This window comes from Lasioglossum baleicum, chromosome 4 (genome assembly GCF_051020765.1).
Source record: "Lasioglossum baleicum chromosome 4, iyLasBale1, whole genome shotgun sequence".
Lineage (NCBI taxonomy): Eukaryota > Metazoa > Arthropoda > Insecta > Hymenoptera > Halictidae > Lasioglossum > Lasioglossum baleicum.
Genome location: NC_134932.1, coordinates 15,197,611 through 15,209,728, shown reverse-complemented (window position 1 = coordinate 15,209,728; position 12,118 = coordinate 15,197,611). Strand labels below are relative to the sequence as shown.

At 46.4% G+C, this 12,118-nt stretch overlaps 2 protein-coding genes across 2 annotated transcripts; one reads left to right on the top strand and one right to left on the bottom strand.

Annotated features, from left to right (window-relative positions):
• Positions 1-9,330: 9,330 nt before the first annotated feature.
• Positions 9,331-10,631, top strand: LOC143207951 (distal membrane arm assembly component 2). Its single transcript, XM_076421902.1, has one exon. The coding sequence runs from the start codon at positions 9,595-9,597 to the stop codon at positions 10,441-10,443; it is 849 nt and encodes a 282-aa protein (XP_076278017.1). The 5' UTR covers positions 9,331-9,594; the 3' UTR covers positions 10,444-10,631.
• Positions 10,589-11,668, bottom strand: LOC143207953 (U11/U12 small nuclear ribonucleoprotein 25 kDa protein). The gene is made up of 3 exons (XM_076421904.1): positions 11,527-11,668; positions 11,105-11,416; positions 10,589-11,009 (listed from the first exon to the last, which is right to left on the bottom strand). Exons 2-3 carry the CDS (start codon positions 11,384-11,386, stop codon positions 10,755-10,757), a joined length of 537 nt encoding a protein of 178 aa, XP_076278019.1. The 5' UTR covers positions 11,387-11,416; positions 11,527-11,668; the 3' UTR covers positions 10,589-10,754.
• Between the last annotated feature and the right edge of the window lie 450 nt (positions 11,669-12,118).

The window sequence follows — 12,118 nt, the reverse complement described above, 5'->3', positions numbered from 1 at the left end:
ATGGTATCTAATATACATGTATAATAAAGGTGAAGAATGTTTCTCGATCGTAATTGATTGTATCAGTTGTACAACTGATCGAACCTGGCGCCAAAATCATCAATTCTTATACATCTATAATAAAGCCTTGCTTTTGTTAGCATGCAATACATAAACATGCTACAACAAGAAATTTCAAATTTTATGAAAAATCAAGAACTGGTCAATTATTTTTTAACAGACCAGAATAAACATATTTAATAATAAATTATACAAAAATAATACGGTTCAGCTCACTTCTGGCACAATTTTATGCAAATTCATTATTTCTTTATTGATTTTCGAGATTTTATGATATGTATATAATATGTATTGATTAATACATATTACATATTGTTAACAACCTGAAATTTCAAGAAAAAAATAGGAAAATATTCATTATGCATTGATACATCAACATCCTTAAGGACACTACTACAGAAAGTGATTCACGAAAGATGGTAATTGAAATCTATGAGTAATCATTATTGTAAATCACTTTGGCATCTAGGTAGACCTAGTGATAACAAAAAAAAAATGATTAAGACATCTTGAAGAATTTAATAAGACTTTATTAAGACTTCTTAAATCAATAAAATAATGAACCGAACACTGTAAAATGCTAATTACCTTACCACGGATTTTGTATAACTGTGTTAAATCACTGACATTTGAATAGCAATTATATATATATATATCCCAGATAGCACAAAGACATCTTAAAGTACGTCTGAAAGTTGCCTGCTGCAAGACGTAAGTACGTCTGACAGACGTCTGCTACGTCAGTGGCACGTCGTTTTCACGTCGTTGTCACGTCGTTGATACGTCTTTAACAGGACTTTGTTACAAAACTGTGCGACTTAAAGTCGCCTCTAGCAGGTCTTTTTGACGTCTTAAAGATGTACGTAAAGACGTAAGAAAATTGCCTGAAAGACGTATCTTTAACACGTCTTTTTGGACATCTTTTATGCATCTTTTCGGAGGTCTTTCAGGCATCTTTTATGCATCTTTTCTGACGCACAAAATCTTCAAACTTAAGAAAAAGTTATTAAAAAAATTAGAATCTAGATTGTATATAGTACTACTTTCATGCACTGCTTGAGACAATATTCCACTTTGTCTTTGAAAAAACCTTATTACAATTTAGAAATTTTTATGCAGTTGGGCGAGATTCGAACTCTGGACTTACCGTTTAACTTCATCATGGCTTCCTCGCGTAGCCATGCGAACCTTTACTATTAGTGTAACAGACCTGCACCAGTCAGGCCTGTCACCAACAGCTGAGCACCGGAATATACCGAACTCCTCCGGAAAAGACCGAAACACGCCGGTATAAACAATACCCCGCCGACACCCCGCCACCATCCTAAGACAAGTCGCGACACGAAGACGCCATGCGCCAAATGTCACATTTCCAAACACCAAGAACTCCCCAAAAACCGATAGAAAACAGGGAGACACACCTTGCCGCACCACTACCCCGCGCCACCAAACGATCCATCTTGGGGGGTATAAAAGGCCCCAGGCACAGACCAAATCATCGCAGTCCTGCTTAGGAGACCTAAGCCGTCACGAGGAACCAGCACCGATCCTCTGACGAGACGTCGAAGCCTGCCAGCCGGAATTTCTAGCCGACTACCTCCAGTAACCCCGTTTACTCGACGAAGACGTCGACTCCTGACAGAACCTCCAGTAACCCCGTTCACTCGACGAGACGCCGACTCCTGCACCGAATCTCCTCGTGACCGTTCACCCGACACGGGGCCCCACAAATAATAATTTCCGACAACGGGAGACAATTTATCGGAGAACCGTTCACCAGCCTGTTACACGCCGCCGGCATCGAGCACCGGCGGACACCACCGTACTCTCCTCACTGCAACCCGGTAGAAAGGGCCAATAAAGTGGTCAAGACCATGCTAGCCCAGTACACCGGAGACCGACACGACCGATGGGACGAGAAACTGGACGAAGCCAGATTCGCCATAAATACTGCATGGCACGAATCAACCCGGTATAGTCCAGTCTACCTGAACCAAGGCCGCGAACTCCGGGCACCCAGACAAACAGCAGCAGGATTCCGCCCCGATCTACCGATTCTGCGAGAAATCGGCCCCGTTACATGGCGTCCGAACATAAAATACACGCCGCGCCCACTACTAATAATCCGGATACTCGGACGAGAGGTCGAGGCATTACTTGACACCGGGTCTCAACTCTCCTGCATCAACGAGGAGGTCAGAGATTGGGCTAAAAAAAAAGGCCTCGATACGGCCACCCGGACCGGCATGATCGCGCTAGCCGACGGATCAGACGCCCAACCCGCCGGCGTCATCCGACTCCCGTTTTCCGCCATAGGACAAACCTGGTCCCAGGAATTCACCGTCCTGCCGAATATGGGACCACCCGTATTACTCGGAATTCAGGCAATTGCAGCCATGCAACTAGAACTAAAACCGCCTCTTGACGTCGCCTCCTGGCCCGCCTACTGTGTGGCCGAACCCTGCCTACAGGTAGGCCTCCGGAAACCTCAGGAAACGGATCAAGCGCAAGTCGAGACCTTCTTGGACACCGAAATGCAAAATTTCGAGACCGTCCCGAGGCGCACCACCCTTATACGACACCCAATCAAGCTCATGGACGAGACGCCCATTAAGCAGCGATACCGGCCCCGGAATCCAGCCATGCAGGCTGTAATTAACGAAGAGGTGGACAAAATGCTGAAGGAAGGGGTAATTCAGCCATCTAGCAGCCCATGGAGCTCTCCCGTAGTGGTAGTCAGAAAGAAAGACGGCAAACCACGATTTTGTGTCGATTTCCGCAAATTAAACGAGCATACGGAGAAAGACATTACCATTGTCAGCAGAACATTCGAGGAGCACTTAAAGGTCGCTGCACACTAGACCGCACCACACCATCGCCGACCAGCGTTTTCACTGGCCCTCACCACTAGCGTGGCCGTTCGTCGCGCTGTCACCCGTCGAACGACCTAACCCAAACCGTTATAGTGGTGAGCGCCACTGAAAACGCTAGTGCGGTGCTGATGTGGTGTAGTCTAGTGGGCGACGACCATTAAGCACCTGCGCGAAGTATTTCACCGTCTGCGCACCGCCGGCCTCCGATTAAACCCTGACAAATGCCGCTTCTGCGTCGACAGCCTACGCTATCCAGGCCATATAGTCGACCAACAAGGCATCCGAACCAACCCCGAGAAAACCAGCGCAATCGCCCAGCTCGCCACGCCGAAAACAATACGGGAAATACGGAGGTTCCACGGTATGGCATCCTGGTACCGGCGATTTATTCCAAACTTCGCGGAGCTCATGAAACCGCTAACACAGCTCACACGAAAAAACGCGAAATGCAGATGGACGGAGATAGAGGAAAACGCCTTCCAGAAAATGAAAGATAAATTGATCGCTGCACCGATACTAGCCTGCCCGGATTTCAACGAGCCGTTCACCCTGCAAACGGATGCCAGCGACCACGGACTTGGAATCGTCCTAACCCAAGGGCCAGAGGACAACGAAAGGGTCATCGCCTACGCCAGCCACGCGCTGAGCGTAATTACAGCGCCACGGAAAAGGAATGCCTCGCAGTAGTCTGGGGCATCCGAAAAATGAAGCCATATCTGGAGGGCTATCATTTTACAGTAATCACCGATCACCGGGCACTGCGATGGCTCCGTCAGATCGATAATCCAACCGGCCGACTCGCCCGATGGGCCCTGGAACTGCAACAGTTGGATTTTAACGTCAAATACCGACCCGGGAAACTAAACCACGTAGCAGACGCGCTGTCCAGAACCGAACCCGCTCCAAGCGTAAGCCTGATCCGACCGAAACAGCGCACCGACACGAAGATCGCCGCCGTCCGTGAGAACCCTGCATCCGAACCAGAATACCAGATACGCGACGGGAAGCTGCACCGCCACATCCTACACCAGCTCGATTATAACGAGCTCGAACCCGGATCCGCCTGGAAAGTTTGCGTACCCATCAACGAACGGGAAGCACTCCTCCAACAATACCACGACGATCCCACGGCCGGACACTTAGGAGTGGCAAAAACAATTGTTCGGCTTGCCCAGAGATTCTACTGGCCTGGCATGTTTAGAGAGACCGCCCGGTACGTACGAGGATGCACTAACTGCCAGCAATATAAAACGCCCCCGCTAGCACCACCAGGACAACTCCACGCCAACCCCGGGACGCAACCTTGGCACACGGTCTCCGTCGACGTTGTCGGCCCACTACCACGGTTCCGCCGGGGACATATATAGCTGCTTGTGGCATTGGTCCGTTTCACCAAATGGGTCGAACTGACACCCCTACGAAATGCAACCAGCACCGCCGTAGCCGCCGCAATATAGAAAGACATCATCCTCCGACACGGGGCCCCGCAGATAATAATTTCCGACAACGGGCGACAATTTATCGGGGAACCATTCACCAGCCTGTTACACGCCGCCGGCATCGAGCACCGGCGGACACCACCGTACTCTCCTCATTGAAACCCAGTAGAAAGGGTCAATAAAGTGGTCAAGACCATGCTCGCCCAGTACACCGGAGACCGACATGACCGATGGGACGAGAAACTGGACGAAGCCAGATTCTCCATAAATACTGCATGGCATGAGTCAACCGGGTACAGTCCAGTCTACCTGAACCAAGGCCGCGAACTCCGGGCACCCGGACAAACAGCAACAGGAACCGCCCCCGATAGACCGCAATTCCGGTGGAAGAACCTCCACGAGGCACAGGAATTAGCAAGATTACACCTGGCCCAAGCATTCGGTCGACAAGCCAAGTATTACAACTTGAGACGCCGGAACTGGAGGCCCACAATAGGAGACAAAGTCTGGAAAAAAGAGCACACTCTTTCAGACAAGGGGACTCGCACTCAAGTACAGCGGGCCATATACGGTCGAGCGCATCGTATCCCCAGTCATCGTCGACCTACACGGCAACGACGGCAAATGGACCCGGCATATTCACGTCCAAGACCTGATACCCGAGGCAAACGCGGATTCGGCACCGGAACCCTCTCCAACGGACGGGGAAATCACACCCGATCCAATTCCTTCCGCCGTGAACATCCGGACCATCCCCACCCTCCTCGAGCCCCGCCGTCGCGGGCGTCCCAGGAAAAATCCCTTAGTTTCTTATGTCCACAGGAAACCACACAGGCAACCAATGGACGACTTATATGCCGACCGGGAAGGGCAGTCAGAGACGCAACTGACAGCCCCAAACGACCCCGCAACCCAACATCACCGGCACGCCGAGAAGTACCACCAAAACGAGCCGACATGCAACCAACCTCGACCGTGCCAGACGCACCGGCCCCGGCCACCTCGGCCACCGCAACCAAGACACCGACACCCACTGTCCCCCGTACCAGATGACCACCACCAAACCCGTAGGTCGTCCCCAGCCACCCTGGCACATAGCCCCAGACACACCGCCCAGTATAGTAATCCGACGCAATTCCGGACACCCCTGTCAGGCGCGAAGGGCGCGTCAACCGTAGGAATATACGTATGCAATGTAAAAAAAACTCTTATTGTTGAATAAATTGCAAGCTCGCTGCTCGCTCGCCACCCCGAAGAAAGAGGGGGGTGTAACAGACCTGCACCAAGAAGGCCTGTCACCAACAGCTGAGCACCGGAATATACCGAACTCCTCCGGAAAAGACCGAAACACGCCGGTACAAACAATACCCCGCCACCATCCTAAGACAAGTCGCAACACGAAGACGCCATGCGCCAAATGTTACATTTCCAAACACCAAGAACTCCCCAAAAACCGATAGAAAACAGGGAGACACACCTTGCCGCACCACTACCCCGCGCCTCCAAACGATCCATGTTGGGGAGTATAAAAGGCCCCAGGCACAGACCAAATCATCGCAGTCCTGCTTAGGAGACCTAAGCCTTCACCAGGAACCAGCACCGATCCTCCGACGAGACGTCGAAGCCTGCCAGTCGGAATTTCCAGCCGACTACCTCCAGTAACCCCGTTCACTCGACGAGACGTCGACTCCTGTACCGACTACCTCCAGTAACCCCGTTCACTCGACGAGACGCCGATTCCTACACCGAATTACCACATACACTGTTCACTCGACGACACGTCGACTCCTGCATCGAATCGCCGCGCCGCCGACACCGATCCCTCGACGAGACGTTGTATCCTGTACCGAACCGTTCAACACGACTACCTCTCCACTAAGATCCTGCGATCTCCTAACATCTGTCGCCGCGTATCCGCGAGGTAGCGAGCACCGAATTCACCGGAAAACGTTGTTTATTTACTCATACCTTCACACCACGTTTTCCCGCTCCGATTCATCTCCTCGTCGCCAAGCATCGCCAAGCGAACCCCGGCATGACGAGTTATTCGAGGACCGAGGGGATTCCGCCCCGATCTACCGATTCTCCGAGGTATCGGCCCCGTTACATTAGATTCATTACTTTCTATTCTTATAGGCTCAAATCATATCAAATCATATATACATATTATTATATAAAAAATATTTTAACAGAAGTTTATCTCTTCTAATAATTATACATATAATTATTATATATTAATTATATATTATATAATTATTATATAAAAAATATTTTAACACGTTATTAACACGTATTTTAACATATTATATAATTATTAGAAGAGATAAACTTCTGTTAAAATATTTTTTAGGTAAAAATCAAACTACTTTTTTTTAATGAAGCATGGTATTAGTACATATTTTCGTATAAGTACTTCAATCGTTTCTGCCCACAGACCTAAGGACTGAGCGTAACCCGGGGGGGGGGGGGGGTAAGGCGAAAGACGGAAGGGGTATCAACTTGTTGGCCGTCTTGTATGGGACCACCTGCAGTGATAGTAGGTAAGGCGCTTTTTTCGCGCATGCGCGACTATTCTAACCTCAGACGGCCCCAGTCATGTACGAAGATCGGGTGCCTTGGCCACCTCGCTAATTTCGCATAATTTCATAATGTTATAGCTGGCATCAAGACGAATCCAACGACCTACTTTTTTATGACCCTGAGCCCATAAATAACGCTGCAATATTTTATTCCCGTTTTTCGGCCCACTATGTGACAGCGGTGCGGCGCGCCCAGGCGCGGCGTAGGGCGCCGCCGAGCACTGATGCCAAGGCTGTGGTACTGTGGTACTAAACCATACCCCCACCATAGCCTACTATTGCCCCTCCGATGTTTTCCAACGCGCCCGCGTACCTCTACGGATACAGTAGAGTGATACGCTGGTGAGTGTAGCGCGCGGGCGCGTTGGAACACGACGGAGGGGCAATAGTAGGCTATGGTGGGGGTATGGTTTAGTACCACAGTACCACAGCTCTGGCATCACTGGCCACAACCAGTGATGCCAGAATCATGGGTCGTGGGTTTTTTCCCCTCCGCTCGCTCAGCCGACTCGACCCCCCACTCTGACGCACCATCGTCACCACGTTGCTTCTACTGCGCACGCGCTACACACGAACGTATCTCTATCAGAGTATCTCGGCAGAGTAGACGACGGTGCGTGACAACGACGGTGCGTCAGAGTGGGGGGTCGAGTCGGCTGAGCGAGCGGAGGGGAAAAAACCCACGACGCGTGATTCTGGCATCACTGGCCACAACCGTTTTGTGCCAGTACACGTGCGATAAAGTTGGTGAATCGTCGTGGCTTTGTGTTTTCCCGGTGTTAATACACATTAATTTGTAAAAATGCCAGCGTGTATTGTGGAAGGTTCTGTTCCATGCTAAAAATGTAGTAGAGACGCTACACTAAAAATGTAGTAAAGACGCTATACTAGTATTTAAAGTCGCCTATAGAGCGCACAACAGTGTGGTCCCATTCAAGATGGCCACAGTTAACCATCCCTCCCCGCTCGCGGCACGCCCCCTCTCATCCATAAACCTACTTTACGCTCAGTCCTTAGATCCGTGCTCCCCGCTCGCGGCACGCCCCCTTTCATCCATAAACCTACTTTACGCTCAGTCCTTAGGTCCGTGGCTTATGGGAATCTCGTATCCATATCCATAGTATATATATCAGTGGCAAGGGGTCGTACTCGCTCTTTCTAATAGACGAGTTGGTGGGGAGAGATTCGCCCAATGAAAGTAGGAAATGCGTAGGAAGTAAGAGTTGACTGGTTCGCTGCGCCCCCACCAACTATCGATGTGCAAGTGAGATAGCACGACCTAACGGCCGTTAGTGTAGAGCAGGCGTGGGCAATTTTGCCTCAATTGAGGCAAAACAGTCCCCACCGTAGTGCCCACTGTCCCCCACCAGCATCCGCCGTTACTATGTAGGAAGGACGCGTTTCGCTTGTCGCAAGCAGTGCGCAGGCCTCGTACATCGGAGCCACGAGGAGCGCCACCGAAAGGAAGCTTGGTGGGGGTAGCAGGCGTTTGAGGGGCTCCACCCGTGCCCACGCCTGGTGTAGAGTGTAAGTGTAGTGTAGACTTCAACTCGCCTGTAAGACGGCTGAGTTTATCTCTATAAGTCTATGGTATTGTTACGTCGCAGTGTGGTGGGATTAGGGAATTTATTGGGTTCGGGTGCCCGTGGAGCGCGGAAGCACTCTGCTCGTGGAAGGTTTGCAGAAAATAACTTTGAACAATGTAATGTAAAGGAAAAATAAATATAGACTTTATTTAATTGAACTTTTAGTTGTCGACTCTATGATCTGAGAATTCTATCTGCTTCGTATTTGCCTCGTCCTGAAGTTTGTATCTTCTTCCAGCATCCATTTCCTTAGCCAATAGGAAAATTCGGATCTTCCAGCTGGACGTTGATTCGTCGGGTGGCTCGTCTTCGGTTGCTGCTCGATGGTGATTGGTGGTGGAGGTGCCTCAATAGCGCGCGCACGAGAGTGGGGTACACGCGAGAGTGAAGGCCCGCCAAAACAAGGGTCGTGGGACCGAGCGAGAGAGAGAGGTCCGAGGGAGTCCCAAGAGGTCGTTGACTGAGAATTTACGACTTCCCGTCCAGACATTTCTAGACTTCGACTGTCTATTTATGATAAATTGGAGAAGCCCCTCCAAGAGGTTACATGACTTGCATGACTTTACCCAAATTCCTCGATTAGTCTCGCCTATCTGGTTTCGTCAAGGATCTCTGTGGGAACCTTCCGTTGTTTCCTTACTCATTCTAAGTCGAAGCTATCGTGCCCGAATAAATAATATATGTATATGAAATACGCGGCTTTGACCTAAACTGTCCTAAACGTAATGCTTTATATTCAAATTTCCCTCTCAGCGCCATTAATCGAACCTATATTGCGGTAACGCTATCGTAACTATGTTCGCGTGATCAACGGGTCACGCTACAGTATAACCTGGTGTAACTTACGGACTTACTTTAGCTGCCGCATTTTCAAAATAGTCTGATGTAATATCGAAAGCATTGCTTGGATAAATTTTGAATCAAGTGTGCATAACTTGCAATCAATCAATTATAGAACGTTCATTCTTAATTAAAGTACTTCAATTTATTGAAAACTTTCTATAAATTCCCGGCTAAATATAGTAAAAACAAGCTAAGAAATCATTCTACCGACCAAATGTTGTGTCAAGTTCAGCGTTCAGCATGTATGATTACAGAAATATTGGGGAACCTAACATTTTATAATAAACAACATGTCACCATTAGACGGAGCTTCTACAATTCAAAAGGAGCTATAAATTTTTTGTTACACAATATACGTAAAAAACGTATGGATGTGTCTAATATGGTTTACAAAGAGAAAGAAGAACCTGAAATAACATTAACTCTTAAGGACATGTTCTTGTCACGAGAAGCACTCGAAAAACACCATTTCCTTGCGCTCCATTTGAGGAAGTGGTGGGCGCATGTGAAGAAAGATTATGCAAAATATTCTTCAAAAAAGAGATACGCAGAAGATGTGTTACTCGGTGCTGATATAGCAAGTACTAAATTCGTTCTAAGAAGCGGTGGAATAGTGAAGCTCTATGGTCAAGACAATTGGTTGGAGAAAGTTGGAAAAAGGCTTCCTGAGTCGCTCCCTGAAGTTTATGATCCTGATTTTGTTGTGGAGTCGATAGATTTTAGAGGACAACCCATAGTATTTGAAAATTGGGAGTATGTCTGCAATCTTTTGCAACTTCGGTGGCTTTGCGTCAGAGGATGTAGTACTATCGATGATTGGGTGTTAGACAAAATAGCTATGGAATTCCCAGCCTTAGAATACCTTGACGTATCGAATTGCACAAATGTGACAGAAAGGGGATTAGAAGCATTATATAAAATGCCAAATTTAAAGAAATTAATAGTAACAAATTTTTATGAATCTGCAGCGCTTGAGTTGACCTGCCTCATGCTAGAAGATATTAATCCCTATCTGAAATGTGAAATATTAAAGCCGAATGTAGAACTTATAGACGATGAATGATTTGTACATTAGTCACTAAAAATATTTTTACATATACTGTAGATATTCATAAAGTTCTTTTATGCTATGAGTAGACTGCTGATCTTTACGCAAAATAAAAATGTTCTGCATTTATTGTGGGAAGCAGGGATAAAATAAAAATTGATTCATCCCTTAATGACTTTGTTACATTAAAAGCAATATTACAGTATTCTTAAACTTTTCTAATCTTCTGCTGTTTTATATTTCACCCAACCAATTTCTTCGTAAACGCATAAAGATTCGTAGTCTAGTTATGAGCACACAATAATTGTGCAATGCCTTTCCCAGAATTAAGTGTCTCTCATCAATTTATTTTTTTCTCTACGCCTCTTCACATAATGTAATTCTGCTTTGTTCGAAATTCCATAAGTTTTTATATTTTCTTTATCATCTGCTAACTTTATATTTTCAAAGCATAAATAATATTTTCTCCATACATGCTTCCAACTTATTATTCTTTTCACGCTCTCTCTTTTCAATGATAATGTCGTATGTCGTTTGATAGCTTTTTTAAGATCCAAGACTGTAGTGTTATGAGGTGGTACCTAAATGTAAATAAAATATTACACATTATAATATAGTAATATTATTTTACGATGTGAGAAAGGTTAAATATAAAAAATCATAAAAGATGCGTTACCACAATTCCAAGTTTTGGCAGTTCTCCACGATTTAAATATATAGTTATTGCTTGTCCTTGCGCAACTGCCATTTGCGCTTTAAGTTCTTCAATTGTCACGTCCGTCGGTAAACCATGTAGAAGAGGATCACTTTCGATTATATTATTAATTGCTTCTTTAGTTAATTTCACTAATTCTTCATGATCCAGTTCTGGATTTTTATTTACTGTTTCTTCCTTTTCAAATAAACTGTCACGTTCTTTTGAATTTTCTGATTTCGCTTTCTTCACAGTATTCTGCATTTTGTTACTATATTTTTATATAGTTATACGCTACAGTTGACAGAAAAGTACATAATAAATAGCAATATTGTGCTTGGATTTATGTAACGCGATGTGCGTGTAAACGTATGATAACAAAACGTAAATATGTATTTACATACATATGAGTACACACTCAAGATTGCTCAAGATTCACGAGTTATAATCCTTCTGTTTGATCCAGTTTGATCCCTTGGAATTGACGCATGCGCAGACAATGCACTATTGCCTCTCTAACGTCGCATTTGATAACCTCTTCGTTATCACGTTTTCTATCCCTACCATCTGACTGCGCATGGAATCGTGCGCAGTTTATCGAGAAAGAGAAAAAGGGATAACACTAATGATAGCGTGCCAAAATCAATCGCAGAATCACGATCACAGTCATGATTTTAACTTCATTCACGCTGCGATCGTGATTTTTTAATTTAGAGTGAATTTGCTCACTGTCATCCTACTTGTTCATCTCTAAACATGCGATGGATGTAACTCACAATTTTGTCAGAGTTTGGCTCTGTGACTTGCGCGAAGAACAGTTGAACAGTTAAGCTCTCCGCCAATCAGAAGCGATCACGAATCACTGTGAAAAATCACTGTGATTGTGAACAAACGTATGTATATAATCGAATCACAAGTGATTCAAAAGTAGCAGTTCGCGCCATTCCTACTTATATTTATATTTTACCCTCTCGCTCACTCAACCCTGTTTTTCTT